We start from the raw sequence: 18,686 nt of genomic DNA on the forward strand, positions 1-18,686 counted from the left end.
GGACCGTCTTACCAGCCGTCTGGTTTACCGTAAAAACTGTGTCAACGTCTCAGGCTGAGTGAGTACCACAGTGCCGCAAGGCACAGCGCTGTCCCCGCGTCCCTGCGCCCACCAGGCCCTGCACCCCCCAAGCCATCACTGGGCCCCGGGATCACCAATCCCTACCCACGGAGGGGCAACACAACACCTGGCTGCTCCGCATCACCATCCCCGGGATCCCCATCCAGAGCAACCGTGGGTGGCGTCACGGACAATAAACGATCCCCACACCCAACCAACCCCTTTCACTCACGGGCGAGGAGTGCCGCTCGAGAAACCCCCGGGATCCGGCCTACAGCTCGAGCCACCACTGAGCAGCGGCCGCCGGACCCGAGCAGAAGGGGGTGAGCGTAGTGTGCTGACACCCTCCTCCCCGCCCGCGACATATGCCCTGTGGGGTGCACTTATATAGTGCTCGGCAGCCTACCTGCTCTAATAGTATGGGCGTCACTAATAGGCTGCAGTACACATATCTGTGTGGCTACCCTCCTAGTGAACACTTTTCCATGTGCACTTTTAATAATAGGCCATTATCATGGGGACCTGCTGCATCCAGCAGAACATTAATATTGAGTCTTTGTAAATACGATTGCCTTTTTCCTGTGATGTTTATTAAATTGTAGTTTTTTTCAGTGAGTTGCTAAAGTGCAATATGAACTAGCAGATTATATTTTATTATTGCTGTTACTTTGTTGTGGTCCACGTTTGGCTTCCTTATCATAGGGCCAGGTGTGATCCCATGTGATCATCTGCCTGAGCCTATATACGGCTCACTGAAACAAAAAACTGTATTATATTAGGACTTTTCATTTGTCTGTGTACGACGACCTGTTTGTGGTCTCCAGGATATCTCCTGTTTGCCTGCAGCTCCCGGTACCTCTGCTAACCTCACAGCTCTCTGTCTGTGGCTTCCAGTACCTCTGCTACTGTCCTCCTGTCTGCCAGCGGCTTCCAGTACCTCTGCTGTCCTCCTGTCTACCAGCGGCTTCCAGTACCTCTGCTGTCCTCCTGTCTGCCTGTGGTTTCCAGTTCCTCTACTACCCATTTCCCACATGTCTCACCTGCCTGTTGTACCAACACCCGTGGCCCGTTTGCCCACCCGGATCTTGGGCTTGGAGATCCACCTCACCAAGGGGAACCTACCCTTGTCTTTGTGTTATTGTTTTTTTTTTTACTTTACCCCAGACAATCAGGTGTGCATGGATGGTTCATTCATTGTGAAATGCATCACATTTTACTGGATATAATTAGGACAGGTTGGATGTAAACAAGTATATTTTTAGTAACCCGTTCAAGATCTGTCCCTTTACACCTGTTCTTGACTAAGCACATTTTTTAGTTTTCTTGTACATATAGTCATTTGATAACCACTAAAGATTACTAAAATACAATTAAAAATGTGTTCCCTATCCTATAATAATTATTTTTATCTCTATCGAATACATTCTTTCTTTTCGAGGACACAGCTAGTAACACTGGTTTTGACTGACAGTGTAATTTTTAGTTATTTTTTTCCCAACTATTTTTTATTTATTTTATACATTTAGACCCCAAAAAGTCTTAAAAGATCTTTGGAGCCCATTTTATTATTTGTTTTTTCATTTTGTTTGCCCTGTAACTGAGGCTGGTATATTAGCCCCAGTTACAGAAGAAATTCAGCCTCCTGATTACATAGCAGAGTTGTCTGGGTCTTCTATGACCCAGCAGCTCCTGCTTCCTCTAAATACACAGTGATCACATTACTGCTGTGTAAGGACAAAGTGCCGTCTGCGCTTTCTATTACTTTGCACCCACCACTTCTTTAGCGCTGTTTATACAGCGATGGATAAGACCCAGATGCTAATCAACCATCTGTGTCTTCTCTGCTGTACTCCTGCTGTCTCTGACAGACGGAACATTGATGTCTTAGAACGTCAGGACTGCAGTCTAGAAGCAGGACCATCCGGACACTTAAAGTCTATGGCCGCTCCAGAAGTGGTTAACTAGCAGCAAGCACAGGTCTTACAAATAGTGAAAAATTAAATAAAATGTATGTACTACTTAAAAAAATATTAAAAATATACATTATTTGCACATTACTCTTTCAACAGATAGTCAAAATGTCAGAAGAGCTGTTATTTGTTCACCTTTCAGCCAAAATCCACAATAAAATGATTTTAACCTCTCAACGGCTTATGACATACTATGTACGTCATAATTAATTTCCCTGCCTTTGATGGGGGCTCGCACATCATACCCAAATCCTTTCCTGCAATAACAATAATAACATAGGCTCAGTATGCAAAAACCAAGCCCTCACACAGCTCCATATCGCAAAAATTGAAAATGGTACAACCAGTGGTGTAATTAGAGTTCGCTGGGCAACAGTGCAAAATTTGGACCTAGCCCCCCCCCCTTAATCAAATCTACGGGCCCTTTTAGCATTCTGAATCCTATAAATACACACAAGTTCCCCCCTTTATTATGTAGTAATGTCCTCCATCCTGGATGCCTTCCAGGTAAATATGTCCCCATCCTAGCAAATATGTCCCCCATCCTGGTAAATATATCCCCCATCCTGGTATATATGTCCCCATCCTGGGCTCTATCTGGATATACTGGTGCATATATCCCCATCCTGATATATATATGTCTTCATCCTGGTATATATGTTCCCCATCCTGGTATATTTGTCCTCACCCTGGGCTCATCCTGGTATATATGTTCCCATTCTGGTATATAGATTCCCCATGCTGGTATATATGTGCTCATCTTGGGCCCATTCTTGCATAAATGTCTCTCATCCTGGTATATATGTTTTCTATCCTGGGCCCCATACTGGTATATATTCCCATCCTGGGCCCATCCTGGTATATATGTCCCCATCCTGGGCTCAACCTGGTATATATCTTTTAGTCCTGGTATATGTCCCTTATCCTGGCATATATGTCCCCCATTATGTTATATATGCCTCCATCCTGGTATATATGTCCTCATCCTGGTATACATGTCCCCATCCTGGGTCCCTTCCTGGTACAGTTAGGTCCAGAAATATTTGGACAGTGACACAAGTTTTGTTATTTTAGCTGTTTACAAAAACATGTTCAGAAATACAATTATATATATAATATGGGCTGAAAGTGCACACTCCCAGCTGCAATATGAGAGTTTTCACATCCAAATCGGAGAAAGGGTTTAGGAATCATAGCTCTAATGCATAGCCTCCTCTTTTTCAAGGGACCAAAAGTAATTGGACAAGGGACTCTAAGGGCTGCAATTAACTCTGAAGGCGTCTCCCTCGTTAACCTGTAATCAATGAAGTAGTTAAAAGGTCTGGAGTTGATTACAGGTGTGTGGTTTTGCATTTGGAAGCTGTTGCTGTGACCAGACAACATGCGGTCTAAGGAACTCTCAATTGAGGTGAAGCAGAACATCCTGAGGCTGAAAAAAAAGAAAAAATCCATCAGAGAGATAGCAGACATGCTTGGAGTAGCAAAATCAACAGTCGGGTACATTCTTAGAAAAAAGGAATTGACTGGTGAGCTTGGGAACTCAAAAAGGCCTGGGCGTCCACGGATGACAACAGTGGTGGATGATCGCCGCATACTTTCTTTGGTGAAGAAGAACCCATTTACAACATCAACAGAAGTCCAGAACACTCTCAGTGAAGTAGGTGTATCTGTCTCTAAGTCAACAGTAAAGAGAAGACTCCATGAAAGTAAATACAAAGGGTTCACATCTAGATGCAAACCATTCATCAATTCCAAAAATAGACAGGCCAGAGTTAAATTTGCTGAAAAACACCTCATGAAGCCAGCTCAGTTCTGGAAAAGTATTCTATGGACAGATGAGACGAAGATCAACCTGCACCAGAATGATGGGAAGAAAAAAGTTTGGAGAAGAAAGGGAACGGCACATGATCCAAGGCACACCACATCCTCTGTAAAACATGGTGGAGGCAACGTGATGGCATGGGCATGCATGGCTTTCAATGGCACTGGGTCACTTGTGTTTATTGATGACATAACAGCAGACAAGAGTAGCCGGATGAATTCTGAAGTGTACCGGGATATACTTTCAGCCCAGATTCAGCCAAATGCCGCAAAGTTGATCGGACGGCGCTTCATAGTACAGATGGACAATGACCCCAAGCATACAGCCAAAGCTACCCAGGAGTTCATGAGTGCAAAAAAGTGGAACATTCTGCAATGGCCAAGTCAATCACCAGATCTTAACCCAATTGAGCATGCATTTCACTTGCTCAAATCCAGACTTAAGACGGAAAGACCCACAAACAAGCAAGACCTGAAGGCTGCGGCTGTAAAGGCCTGGCAAAGCATTAAGAAGGAGGAAACCCAGCGTTTGGTGATGTCCATGGGTTCCAGACTTAAGGCCGTGATTGCCTCCAAAGGATTCGCAACAAAATATTGAAAATAAAAATATTATGTTTGGGTTTGGTTTATTTGTCCAATTACTTTTGACCTCCTAAAATGTGGAGTGTTTGTAAAGAAATGTGTACAATTCCTACAATTTCTATCAGATATTTTTGTTCAAACCTTCAAATTAAACGTTACAATCTGCACTTTAATTCTGTTGTAGAGGTTTCATTTCAAATCCAATGTGGTGGCATGCAGAGCCCAACTCGTGAAAATTGTGTCACTGTCCAAATATTTCTGCACCTAACTGTATATATGTCTGTAGCCAGAGTAGTGGTCAGCAGATGATGTTGTGTGCCTGCTATAGCAATGCATGAAGTGACTGCACACCCAGTCACAAGCACGCCAATAGAAAACGCCAGCCTTTGTTTGGGACCCGACAGGTCTCTGTTCCGTACTGCATTTTAGCTGAATATACCTCTCAAATACATATCCTGCTGAAGTAGGCAATGGGGTCAGCGGGTTCCCTCCAGCTTCACGACCTATGTGACTGCAATCGTTATGCCCTTAGTTACAGTTCTTGGAAGAATCGAAACAAGCAACATTTTTTTGGGGGCCAAATCTCTTAAAAACAATCACTACTTAAATAAAACAAAAACTATACATGTTATGTATCTATGTAATCATATTAACCTGGAGAATCATGCTGAGAGGTCAGTTTTCTAGTAAAATCAATACTGTAAATAAAAACATGAAAAAACAATTGTAAAATTTAACTTTTTTTGGTATTTCACCAGACTTTGCATTTTTTTTCCTGCTTAGCATTACATCATATTATAATATAGATGGTGTTCTGCAAAAGTCGAAATCGTGTACCCAAAAACAAACCTTCACACGGCTATAGCAACAGAAAAATAAAAAAGCTATAGCTCTTGGGGAAAGGGGAGGAAAATACAGAAGCGCAAAAAAGAAAAATTGGTCCTTATGGGGCTACATTTATACATACCCCGAAATGATACCAATGAAAATATCAATTCACCCTGCAAACATCGAGCCCACGTACAGAAAAAAAAAACACCCAGTCCTATAGGCCTGTAGTCAAAATGGCTTTGGCAGTAAATGGTTAAACAAATAAGAAAGTCGGCAGGCAATTGACTTGAAGTATTGATTGCGAAAAAGCCATTCAGATCTACAAATTATTTCCAGTAAGGTCTATGGTATTCTTACCAGAAAGCACAGATAAATATTACATATGAACTTGTAACACGCCGCACTCGAGCTGTGCTACTGCAGCACTTTTACATAATAACACTGTTGGTTCAAGACTGGTCCCTTGGAATTAATTTTGTTTGCCATGTTTTTACTATTGCCAACCGCAAAGAGCTGCATATAAATCCCCGGGACAATCTGTTACTATGACAACACAATGCCATTACAAACATATGGGGAAGATGCCAAAAACATTGCTCTATAGCACTGAATAACAAATAAATGGACAAGAGCCAGTTATAGATATGTATTATGGTTTGTGAAATATATCGGTGTGATGGTAGTATTGTAAAAATAATTATTAATCATTATTTCGTAATACCCAGAAATTGACTCTTTAGATTAATGTTTATATATAATATATACGCTCTGTTGTTAGAACCTGCCAATTATACCAACATAAAAAACACAACACAGGCGCTCCGAGGTGTGACAATCACTCTGGCCAGCAATTCTTCAGGGCACAGACTGACACTGTATAGGGAGATTAGTAATTAGTACATTCGACCTTTGAAACCCTCTATGGCCCCCTCCACACGTCCGTGAAAAAACACGCACGTGTGTTACGTCCGTTTTTCGGGTCCATTTTCCGTTTTTGTGTCCTTTTTTTGTGTCCATGTGCCATCTGTGTGAATGCCGTATGCTAGCTGTGTGTGCGTGTTAATTGTCCGTTTATGCGTGAGAGAAATAACGGACATGTGTATGTGTTGTCCGTGTGAATTTATGCGTGTTTGTGATGCACAATGTCGTAGATACATACCCGCTGACAGCAGACAGAGTCGCGCGTAGAGAATGAACTGGGGTGAACTTCCCCCGACTTCATTGTCATACCGCGGCTTTGTCTGTGTCGCGTCCTGATTAACGGTCACCCGTGAAGGACTCACCGGTGACCGCTAATCACCAGAGTGACTGAATGGAGTACCCCTCTCTCATACTTACCGTTCCCCGATCTCCAGCGCGGCGCTGCACTGCTGTTATAAAAGCTCCGGCGGCTTTTCCTCTTTTGAAAAAGCCGGCCGCTCATTAATCAATCTCATATTCCACGCCCACTGGCAAATATGATTGGTTGCAGTGAGACACGCCCACACGCTGAGTGACAGCTGTGTAACTGCAACCAATGACAGCCGCCGGTGGGCGTGTCACTATGGAGCAGAGAAATAAATAAATAATTAAAAAAAAACGGCGTGCGGTCCCCCCAATTTTAATACCAGCCACATAAAGCCATACGGCTGCAGGCTGGTATTCTCAGGATGGGGAGCCCCACGTTATGGGGAGCCCCCAGCCTAACAATATCAGCCAGCAGACGCCCAGAATTGCTGCACACATTAGATGCGACAGTTCTGGGACTCTACCCGGCTCTTCCCGATTTGCCCTGGTGCGTTGGCAAATCGGGGTAATAAGGAGTTAATGGCAGCCCATAGCTGCCACTAAATCCTAGATTAATCATGTCAGGCGTCTCCCCGAGATACCTTCCATGATTAATCTGTAAGTTACAGTAAATAAATACACACACACACCTGAAGAAATCCTTTATTTGCAATAAAAAACACTAACACATACCCTCATTCACCACTTTATTCAGCCCGATAAAGCCCTCCATGTCCGGCGTAATCCACGGAGTTCCAGCGTCGCTCCCAGCTCTGCTACATGGAGGTGACAGGAGCTGCAGAATACACCGCCGCTCCTATCAGCTCCACGCAGCAAATGAGGTGAGTAGCGCGATCAGCTGCTGTCAGTTAGGTAACTCACGGCCACCGCTGGATCCAGCGGTGGCCGCGGGTAACCTCAGTGACAGCTCAGCTGATCGCGCTACTCACCTCATTTGCTGCGTGGAGCTGACAGGAGCGGCGGTGTATTCTGCAGCTCCTGTCACCTCCATTTAGCAGAGCTGGAAGCGACGCTGGAAGTCCGTGGATTACGCCGGACATGGAGGGCTTTATCGGGCTGAATAAAGTGGTGAATGAGGGTATGTGTTAGTGTTTTTTATTGCAAATAAAGGATTTCTTCAGGTGTGTATGTGTATTTATTTACTGTAACTTACAGATTAATCATGGAAGGTATCTCGGGGAGACGTCTGACATGATTAATCTAGGATTTAGTGGCAGCTATGGGCTGCCATTAACTCTTTATTACCCCGATTTGCCAACGCACCAGGGCAAATCGGGAAGAGCCGGGTAGAGTCCCAGAACTGTCGCATCTAATGTATGCGGCAATTCTGGGCGTCTGCTGGCTGATATTGTTTGGCTGGGGGGCTCCCCATAACGTGGGGCTCTCTATCCTGAGAATACCAGCCTGCAGCCGTATTGCTTTATCTGGCTGGTATTAAAATTCGGGGGCCCACACGCCGTTTTTTTTTAATTAATTATTTATTTATTTCTCTGCTCCATAGTGACACGCCCACCGGCGGCTGTGATTGGTTGCAGTTACACAGCTGTCACTCAGTGTGTGGGCGTGTCTCACTGCAACCAATCATATTTGCCGGTGGGCGTGGAAAGCAGGGAATACAAGATTGATTAATGAGCGGCCAGCTTTTTCAAAAGAGGAAAAGCCGCCGGAGCTTTTATAACAGCAGTGCAGCACCGCGCCGGAGATCGGGGAACGGTAAGTATGAGAGAGGGGGGGGAACTGACCGACAGACAGTGAGAGGGACAGATAAGACAGAGAGACCGACCGACAGACATAGAGAGAGACCGACCGACCGACGGACTGAGGGAGAGAACGAAACAGAAAAAGAAAAAAGACCGACATCACATGAAATAAGCACAAAACGTAAAGGGAGCAAACAAAGATGCGTCCGTGTCACTCGGACGTGCACACTGACCCATTGACTTTCATTGGGTCTGTGCTGCGTGTTGCGTGCTGAAAACGGACATGCTTCCGTGCAAAACGGAGACACAAACGTAGCACGCACACGGACCTACGGACCTTAATGAAAAACGCACGTGTCCTCAAACATTAAATAACATTGGTGCACGTTTGGCCGTGTCTCCAGTATATACGGAAACGGACCAAACACGCACGTGTATCACGGACGTGTGAAGGGGGCATATGACTGTGTTTTGATATCTAAAGGCTAGTGTGACACACAAAGTGCAGTGTACCCATTACATCTATCATGGTTCAGATTCTCTAGCATGTGTCACAAGTGAGGGTAGCCATGTCCGACACCTGGCGCCCCGGTGACAGTGAAAATCACATGGCTGGGGATATGCGGGGGTTAACGCTGTCGGTTACTGTCCCCTCTCTGTAAGGATTTTCAGTCTTTTTTCCCCATGGTGTTAATGTGGTGGAAGGAGACAGGGGAGCCAGGAGACATTTTATCAGTAAACCAGATTAATTTTCCTTCATTATCAGCCAAAAAGGGTACACAGCCAGGGCCGCCATCAGGGCATTACTACTGTGCCTGGTGTAGGGGGTCCGGTGAAGAGAGGGGGCCCGGACAGGCCCGGGGTAATTTCTTAGCTTTGTTAAGTCCCGGGCACGCCAGGCATCCCCTCTTCACCGGGCCAGAGTCACAGCCGCAGGAGAGGGGCCCGGCGGTGTCGTTTCAGCCACTGCACACAGACACACAGGTAAATTGCAGGTGAAGCCCTTCTAGGGCATCGCATGCAAATTAGCCATGTGGCCGGAAGTGAGGCAGTGGAGCAGAGCAGAGCAGGGAGGCGGCGCGTCATCACACAGCACTGTGATGAGGTCATCACTCTGCGTCTAATCACAGTGCTGCTGCGGGCAATGCAGAGGTGACGAGGAAGCGGCATCCTGCGGGGAAAGGTAGGTGCTCGGTGAGCTGAACATCGCCGTGGGTGGTGGGGGGCGCCCCTGCCTTGCTTGAGCTCAGGGGTTGGAACCGCGGGCGTGCAATGAAGTTTTCTGCGGCTCCCGGGCTGATTCCCAGGGGCCGCAGTGCTCGGGTCCATACATTTTACAAATGTGGTCAGGACCTGCTGCATGCGTGGACCGCCCTACGGTGTTGTCTGCCCGCTCCCCACTGCTGTCTAGTCTTCCACAGTGCTGTCTGCAGCCCCCCCACAGTGCTGTGTGCAGCCCCCTCCAGTGCTGTGTGCAGCCCCCCCCACAGTGCTGTGTGCAGCCCCTCTACAGTGCTGTGTGCAGCCCCCCTACAGTGCTGTGTGCAGCCCCCCCGCAGTGCTGTGTGCAGCCCCCCCGCAGTGCTGTGTGCATCCCCCCCACAGTGCTGTGCGCAGCCCCCCCACAGTGCTGTGTGCATCCCCCCCCCACAGTGCTGTGTGTAGCCCCCCTCACAGTGACAGCACTGTGTGCAACCCCCTCCAGTGCTGTGTGCAGCCCCCTCCAGCGCTGTGTGCAGCCCCCTCCAGTGCTGTGTGCAGCCCCCTCCAGCGCTGTGTGCAGCCCCCTACAGCGCTGTGTGCAGCCCCCTCCAGCGCTGTGTGTAGCCCCCTCCAGCGCTGTGTGCAGACCCCTACAGTGCTGTGTGCAGCCCCCCTGCAGTGCTGTGTGCAGCCCCCCCACAGTGCTGTGTGCTTTCCCCCCCCACAGTGCTGTGTGCAGCCCCCCCACAGTGCTGTGTGCAGCCCCCCCCACAGTGCTGTGTGTAGCCCCCCCACAGTGACAGCGCTGTGTGCAGCCCCCTCCAGTGCTGTGTGCAGCTCCCTCCAGTGCTGTGTGCAACCCCCTCCAGTGCTGTGTGCAGCACCTTCCAGTAAGGTTAATCCCCCCCCAGCGTTGTGTTCCCTCTAATGCTGTGTATCACCGCCAGTGATGTTTGCCCCCCTAGTGATGTCTGTGTCCGCAATTGCTGTCCGTGCCACCCACTGCTGTCCGTGCTTCCCTAGTGATGTCTGTGCGCCCCACCTAGTGATGTCTGTGCGCCCCCCTAATGATGTCTGTAATGTAATTTTTTGAGTGAAATTCTTCATCTGGAACAACTGCAAGGGTGCTAACAATTTTGGCAGTGTGTTTGTGTATATATGTATATGTGTGTGTGTATATATATATATATATATATATATATATATATTTATATATATATATATATATATATATATCTTAGGTGTACTACCCGGCTTCGCCCGGGTTAATAACTGCTGTTAACAAAATAGAATGTATTAACAAAAATGTATTCTGCACACAAAAACCACAAAACAAATAGATAGAAATGTAATTATTAAATTGTTGCCTATATTAACCAATCAGAGCTCAGATTAATTAACTGTAGCAAAATAGAAGCTAAGCTGTGATTGGTTGCTATTGGCAGCCTGATAAATCTCAAGGCAACAGAAAGCCCTCCCTCTGACAGTATATATTAGCTCACACATACACATATAGACAGGTCATGTGACTGACAGCTGCCGTATTTCCTATGTGGTACATTTGTTGTTCTTGAAGTTTGGCTGCTTATTAATCAGATTTTTATTTTTGAAGGATAATACCAGACTTGTGTGTGTTTAGGGCGATTATGTGGCGAGGTTGGTGTATGTGTGGCGAGATGTGTGCTTAGGGTGGTATATGTGTTCAAGCACGTGGTAGTGTGTGGCGCATTTTGTGTGTGTGTTCATATCCCCGAGTGTGGTGAGTATCCCATATCAGGGCCCCACCTTAGCAACTGTACGGTATATACTCTTTGGCGCCATCGCTCTCATTCTTTAAGTCCCCCTTGTTCACATCTGGCAGCTGTCAATTTGCCCCCAACACTTTTCGTTTCACTTTTTCCCCATTATGTAGATAGGGGCAAAATTGATTGGTAAATTGGAACACGCGGGGTTAAAATTTCGCCTCACAACATAGCACCCAGCGCTGCCCGGGATATTAACTGTCTCTCTGTTTCTCTCCCATTCTCTGTATGTCTCCCTCTCTGTATATATCTCTCTGTCTCTCTCTCTATCTCTTTGTCTATCTATCTCTTTCCCTGTCTATCTATCTCTTTCCCTGTCTATCTCTGTCACTTTCCCTGTCTGTCACTTTCCCTGTCTGTTACTTTCCCTGTCTGTCACTTTCCCTGTCTGTCACTTTCCCTGTCTGTCACTTTCCCTGTCTGTCACTTTCCCTGTCTGTCACTTTCCCTGTCTGTCACTTTCCCTGTCTGTCACTTTCCCTGTCTGTCTGTATCTTTGTCTGTGTCTATCTCTTTGTGTCTATTTGTTTTGTGGTTTTTGTGTGCAGAATACATTTTTGTTAATACATTCTATTTTGTTAACAGCAGTTATTAACACACACTAGCTGTAGTATCCAGTGTTGCCTGGGTTAGTAACTGTCTCTCTATCTCTCTCCCACTGTCCCTCTCTCCCAGCCTCTGTCTGTCACTGTCTGTCTCTGTCTGTCTGTCTCTTTTCCTGTTTGTCCCTGTCTGTTTCTTTCCCTGTGTCTGTCTGTGTTTGTCTCTTTGCCTCTTTCCGTCTGTCTGCCTCTTTCCGTCTGTCTGCCTCTTTCTGTCTGTCTGTCTCTTTCCCTGTCTGCCTCTTTCTCTCTCTCTCAGGCTCTCCACCGATATCATATTACCTCACACATAAGCTTCTTATACCAAGAATATCCTTCGCTGCCTATAGCAACCAATCACAGCTCCTATTAATAACCTGTAGCTTCCAGCTCCATTGATTTTAATGGAAGCAGGTTTTTTGAAAAGTAACTGTAAAGCGTGAGGTTAAATTTTCTTGTCAAAACAATAGTCTATGATGTTCCCTGAGTCACATGAGGCGTCTGTGCAAAATTTTGTGTTTGTAAATGTGACGGTGCGGATTCCTTTAGTGGACATACACACACACACACACACACACACACACAAACCCACTAGTTTCTTTCTTCTGGGAGAGAGCTAGTTTAACTTCTTTCCCCTTGAACATTGCTTACAAGACTCTGTAATCAGCTAGTTTGTTTAGGCCACGTTCACACGTTGAGTATTTGGTGAGGTTTTTTTACCTCAGTATTTGTAGCTAAAACCAGGAGAGGTACAATGACAAGAAAAGTATAATAGAAACACGTCACCACTTCTGTATTTATCACCCACTCCTGGTTTTGGCTACAAATATGAAGATAAAAAACTCACCAAGTACGTAACGTGTTCATGTGGCCTTAAGATTTTTTTTTTTTAATCATAAAGGATTTCTTACATTTCCAGCATATAACAAAGAAATTTGACAATGTCAAACCACATACAGGTAACAATACAAAAACAGAGTACATACTGTATAGGGTAGATCATCATATCATTGTGGGATATTAAATACCCCTACAGTACGAACTGGGAAAAACTAAGGAAAAACATAAGGGGAGTATAGCAATTTCCCTGGGGTTATCTGTCTCAAAGGGCCAGCTCTAAGTTACTTCAAGGTTCAGAGGAGCCTGGCGGCTGTGGGGGGTTTGAAGGTTGCGGGAGAGCCGCGGCATATGGAGAAGTCGCCCAGGGAGCCCATTGTGCCAGCACTGCCTCTTTCTTTTCCAGACTAGAAGCTTAACTCATTTTATATACCCACTGTAGATTCAGCCTGTCTGTTAGCTCTGTCCTAGTTGGGGACAGCGGGGACTTCCACCTGTAAGCTATACAATGCCTACCTGCAATAAGGAAATGGGAGATAATGGTTTTAAAGGGGTCAGGGATTGTGTCAACACCCATATGTAGAACGGCGAGGGCTGGGGACGGGAAGATCCGGAGACCAGTGACCTCCCGGATCATTTCAAACACTAAATTCCAAAATTCAAAGGTCCTCGGGCAGAACCACCAGATATGACTTAAAGTACCTCTGTGGTTGCAGCCCCTCCAGCACAGTGGGGACATATTTGGAGAAAAGGTTGCTAATTTGGTGGGGAAATTATACCATCTCAGGTGGATTTTTTTTAGTTGTTCAATATGGTTAAGGCATGAGGAAAATTTTTGGATCCACTTTGAGGCAGAGTGCCAGGCCTGAGTTGGGAGTGGGGAGGAAAGATCCTTCTCCCATTTAAGCATGTAGGGGAGTTGTTTATCATCTAGCGGGCCATTTAGTAATTTATAGACGTATGAGAGGCCCTTAATTTTACTATTTTGAAAGACGTTTTTAATTGAGCTGGGGTCAGCTGCTAGAGGGTTGGAAAAAATGGGAGCTTTTATGAGAAAGTGGCGTAACTGAAAAAATTGGAACAAGCTGTGCTGGGGAAGATTGAATTTCTCACACATCTTTGAGTAAGGAAGTAAAACTCCATCTTTATATAGGTCCGCTAACACCACAGGCTCTTTTTTTACCCATGAGGTAAGGTTTAAATTTGGGATGACGGATTCAAGCGCTCTCAGAGGAATATTAGGTCTTAAAGCTTGTGACATTGTTCCACTCCACTTGCTCCAATTTTTCTTCAGTGTTACTGTTGTGGGAAGAAGATCGCCATAGGAAGAGGGGGCTAGAATTAACGATTCAATGAACTGTTTAGGGGTGTGACAATTGATTGAGGAATTATCGATCCGCAACCATCTCTGGTCCAGTTCGTTTTTCCACCAGTCACGGGCCGCCTCCAAAATGGCGGCTCTATGATAGGTTAGAATATTTGGGATACCCATGCCTCCGCCATTCAACGGGGCATGCATACAGCGCAGGGCTATTCTTGTTTTTTTCCCATCCCAAATGAATTTTCCCATTAGTGAATGGATTTTAGATAGATAGCGGTGTGGGATTGCCAAGGGGAGGCATCTCAGGAGGTGGATGATTTTTGGGAGACATATCATTTTGAAAGTCTACATTCTTGCCATCCAGGACAGAGGAAGCAGAGTGAGGCGGGCAAGTTCATTTTTCAGTGAATTATGTAGAGCTATCATATTTTTTTGAATCATGGTCTTAAGTGGGGCCAGTATAATACCGAAGTAGGGGATGCCATCCTCTTCCCATTTAAAGAGGTATAAGTGAGATAAGGCAGTTTTGGTAGCAGGAGGCAGGAAAAGCGGAAAAATTAGGGATTTATTAACGTTTAGTTTGTAGTACGAGATTTGTGAAAAAGAGGTCAAAATCTCCATTATATGCTTCAGGGACACCACCAGATTGGTATACACGATAGGATGACATCATCTGCATATAAGCTGATCACATGATCCATTTTGCCCGCTTTCACTCCCGAAATCTGCGGACACTCACGGATGGCCTGGCCCAAGGGTTCAATGGTGAGTGCATAAATGATAGGGGAGAGGGGGCATCCTTGACGTGCCCCATTAGTGATTTCAAAGCTCCGTGACATAAACCCGGACGCCAATACCTTAGCATTGGGACTAGAATAAAGCGCTATTATAGCAGATAAAATAGGGCCTTCAAATTCAAACTTATCTAGTACCAATTTCAGGTAACCCCAGTGTACTCTGTCGAACGCTTTTTCTGCATCTAAGGACAGGAGCACACTGGGGGTTTTCCTTTTCGCAACTAGCGCGATTAGGTACAGCATCCTTCTTGTTCCATCCTTCGCCTGTCTGCCCGCCACAAACCCCACTTGATCTGGAGCAATTAGTTTTGGGAGAATTTTATGAATCCAGGCCGAAATAATTTCTGCATACAATTTTAAATCGTAATTCAAAAGAGATATGGGCCTAAAGTTTCTGGGGGTTACTGGGGGTTTTCGCAGTTTAGGTAAAGTAGTTATTATGGCCTCAAGATTACTTGGCGAGATAGCTGCTGATTCTTGCCAAGAGGAGAAGATTCTCAGGATAAATGGGGACAAAATGTTAGTGAAATGTTTATAATATGTATTAGTGAGCCCATCTGGGCCCGGAGCTGAGGTTTTTTTTGCCGAATTAATTGCCTGACAGACTTCTTGTAAAGAGAAGGGCAAATTGAGCAATTTTAGCTGATCTGTTGGTAACCGGGGGAGGTTAATGCTATTTAAAAAGGAACTAATTGTGTCTTGGGAGGGCTTTGGGGGCGGTGGGGTCATCTTTAAGGTTGTATAGTGATTGGTAAAAGTCAGCAAATGCATTGGCGATTTCTGTTGGGTTGCGAATTTTTGAATGAGGTCCTGATATAAGGAACTCTATTTTGTTTTGTACTTCTCTTTTTTTGACTCTCCTAGCTAATAAGGCTCCTGCCCTGTCACCCATGGCATAAAATTTTAACTTAAAAGCTCTCATAGTCCACCTAGAGCAATTGGCGGAGCTGTAATCTCAGTTTCCTGAGATCGTTCGAAACAGAGTAAACTTGGGGATGATTTATTAAGAGAGTCAAGGGAATTGATATGGTTTAGGATAGCTTTGGAAGCTGCCTGACGTCTCTTTTTTTTCTCCCTAGTGGTGATTTTTATGAATGACCCCCTAATATAAGCTTTGTGAGAGGACCACAATGACTCCTCTTTTACTTCGTTATTATCATTAAATCTGAAAAATTCGTTGAGGTCAGATGCTAGTTCCTCAGCTACTTGTTTGGAAGCTAGAAGGGAATCATTCATTCGCCACCGGTCAAATATAGGCGAGCGATCTTGCTCTCGAATAGTCAAATAAATGGGGGCATGATCCGACCATGATATTATTCCTGTTTTAGAATCCGAACACTCTGTAATAAGTGTACTATCTACCAGAAAATAGTCCAATCGGCTGTAGGAGAGGAACCGAGGCGAGAAGTATGTGTAGTCTCTTTCATTTGCATGATGGTATCTCCATATATCATGAAGGTGCCATTCTGAGACCACTACTGTCATCTCCTTCCTCTGTACAGCAGCATTCGAACTGTCCAAGGAGCTTGACATTAACATATTGTAATCTCCGCAAATTATTTGCTTACCTCCCGTGCTGAGAGTTTAGTCAGAAATTTGCGCAAGAAACAGATCTGGATCTGTATTGGGGGCATATACAGATGCAATAGTATACCTGAACCCATTTATGGAGCAATTTAGAATAGCATACCTGCCATCAGGGTCTGAGTGCTGGGCTAGCATAGTGAAAAAGACAGTATTTTTTACACTAATAAATACACCTGCCTTTTTTTTTTTACCACATGCATGCATAATAAATTGGAATTTAGGATTATTCAGCCGATACGTGTAATTTTGGAGAAGGTGTGATTCCTGTCCGCAAATCACATCACATTTTGATATACATAGAATTTTTAAAGCACCAACTGTAACATCCTATCTGAGTAATGTGAGCACTTGTCTTCACTGAACACAGATTTTACCAATGAATTGAAAGGAACAGAACAATCTATGAAGCGAAAGAAGCAGATTTCTTTCTGATCAGATATATTACAAAGTTTGTTGTTTTCATGTGTACTATTGATTTATGAAATAAGGATTAACACTATGGTTACTCTCAAAATGGTTTTTAATACTCCAATATATTTGAGATAAAAAAAATAAACTAAGGGGTTTTCTAATCTTTTTAAAAAGGATACAGAGGAAAATAATCATTATAAAATAAAGAAATAATTGTAAAATAAATAATTGGTCACATTCACATACAGTCCTGATTTTAAGTTTTATGTATGTAGACCCCAATCAAACTCTGCATATTCTGAAATTTCATCTCTGTTTACATCTACTTTTTGATATTCTCTTTCGGTTAAAGGGGTTGTTGACTACTAGGACAACCCCTTCTGATTCCCCTTGCTTCCCCAGCGATGTTGATAATCGCGGATCAGGTCTCACGTGAATCTGTGAGGTCACATGAGCCCCACATCCAATCACAACCGACCTCTCTCGCCACACCTTCGAACGACATGAGCAATCAAGAGGAAGTGACTGGCAGCCGCAGTGTCACTTCCTGTTGCTTAACTCATTTTGTCTGAAGGTGGTTGTGATTGGATGCTGGGCTCGTGTGCTGTCACAATGTCACGTCAGCTCCAAACCGCGATTACTAACAGTGCTGTAATGGCACCAGATCGGGAGGGTCTTTTATTTTACCTAGGGGAAACAAGTGAAATCAGAAGGGGTTGTCCTAGTAGTGGACAACCCCTTTAATAAGAAGTAATGGACTTGTAGTCTGTTACCCTTGAGACACATAGGACAGTTACAATATGTACAAGCACTGTCAGCTACTTTATTTATCAATGGGACTAGTGTAAAGCCAGTCACCTGGAAACTGGAGTAACATAATTGCCAGGGAAAACTCCTGATGCCCCAGTGCGGAGCGACGTGCCTTTAAACCAACCATCTTGACATTTTTCTGTGACTCTGTACATCTCCCCTTTCCGGAGTTCGAGCTCATCGTTCTTTTGTGGCTTGTAGGCATACAGGGCTAAATACCTGCAGAAAGAAAATACTATTGTAATGCAATTTCCGAGTTCACAATAAAGTGAATGCATTAGGCAATACATATGCATTTTCATTCATACTGTTCAATGCACAATATTTCAGATTTTTCGCCAGTGGAAAATAGTAGTTAACGGTTGGCAGCAGTTATCATTCAATCTGTCAAGTTTCTGTTGTATTTGGCTAACAAATTAATGTAGCTCTTATTCTATCCTGTAAAAAAATTATTGTACTTTTTTAGTTAGATCTGTTAAAAAACTAAATTCAAATGCTAATTTATAGCTTATGTAAAATACATAGGTGGTAACATTCAAAAGTGAATTAAAAGTGTCATGAGAGTTAATCAGTTATGGTCAGGTCCAGCACTGTGCACCTATTATGACACTGGCCACTGTGCATAACCGTGTGGCCGGTGTTCCTCTATTTACCGTATTGCTTCCTCTCTATAATGTGTGCCAATCATTCTTATAATGCTGTTCTCTTGGGTAGCATGAGGACTGTAAGTGATTATGTTTTGTCAAGTCAAGCCATGAGTTCTTATTTGGATAACGTTCTGGAAATAAACTTTGCATTTTTAAGATGTTCTCTGTAGATTTGGTTTTATTTTTGGGATTAATTTAGCAAAAAAAAACACATTGTTTTTCAGTTCTTCTGCAGCATACTTTCTTTTAGAATTTCTCTGTTCGATGCTGACACAACTAGCTTTACAGAGGGATTAGATTGGGCTTTGGGCTATATTTAGCTTGCAATGAATAAAGCAATGTTTGTTTTTTCTGTTTGTATTTGAGATGGCCCTCGGTAATATCAGAAATGGCCGGTATGTGTCGCAGAGAACCTCTGCCATGAACCTCGAGGGTTCGC

General features: G+C 44.5%; 1 protein-coding gene across 2 annotated transcripts in view; it reads right to left on the reverse strand.

The window, feature by feature from the left end:
- Positions 1–18,686, reverse strand: part of SH3RF3 (SH3 domain containing ring finger 3) — a 658,302-nt gene that overhangs the window by 83,926 nt on the left and 555,690 nt on the right. For both annotated transcript variants that reach the window (XM_075336430.1, XM_075336429.1), the window contains one exon: positions 17,649–17,819. In XM_075336430.1, the coding sequence (XP_075192545.1) occupies positions 17,649–17,819 (171 nt within the window). The remainder of the gene's footprint in view (positions 1–17,648; positions 17,820–18,686) is intronic.

This window comes from Anomaloglossus baeobatrachus, chromosome 2, assembly GCF_048569485.1.
Source record: "Anomaloglossus baeobatrachus isolate aAnoBae1 chromosome 2, aAnoBae1.hap1, whole genome shotgun sequence".
NCBI classification, from domain to species: domain Eukaryota; kingdom Metazoa; phylum Chordata; class Amphibia; order Anura; family Aromobatidae; genus Anomaloglossus; species Anomaloglossus baeobatrachus.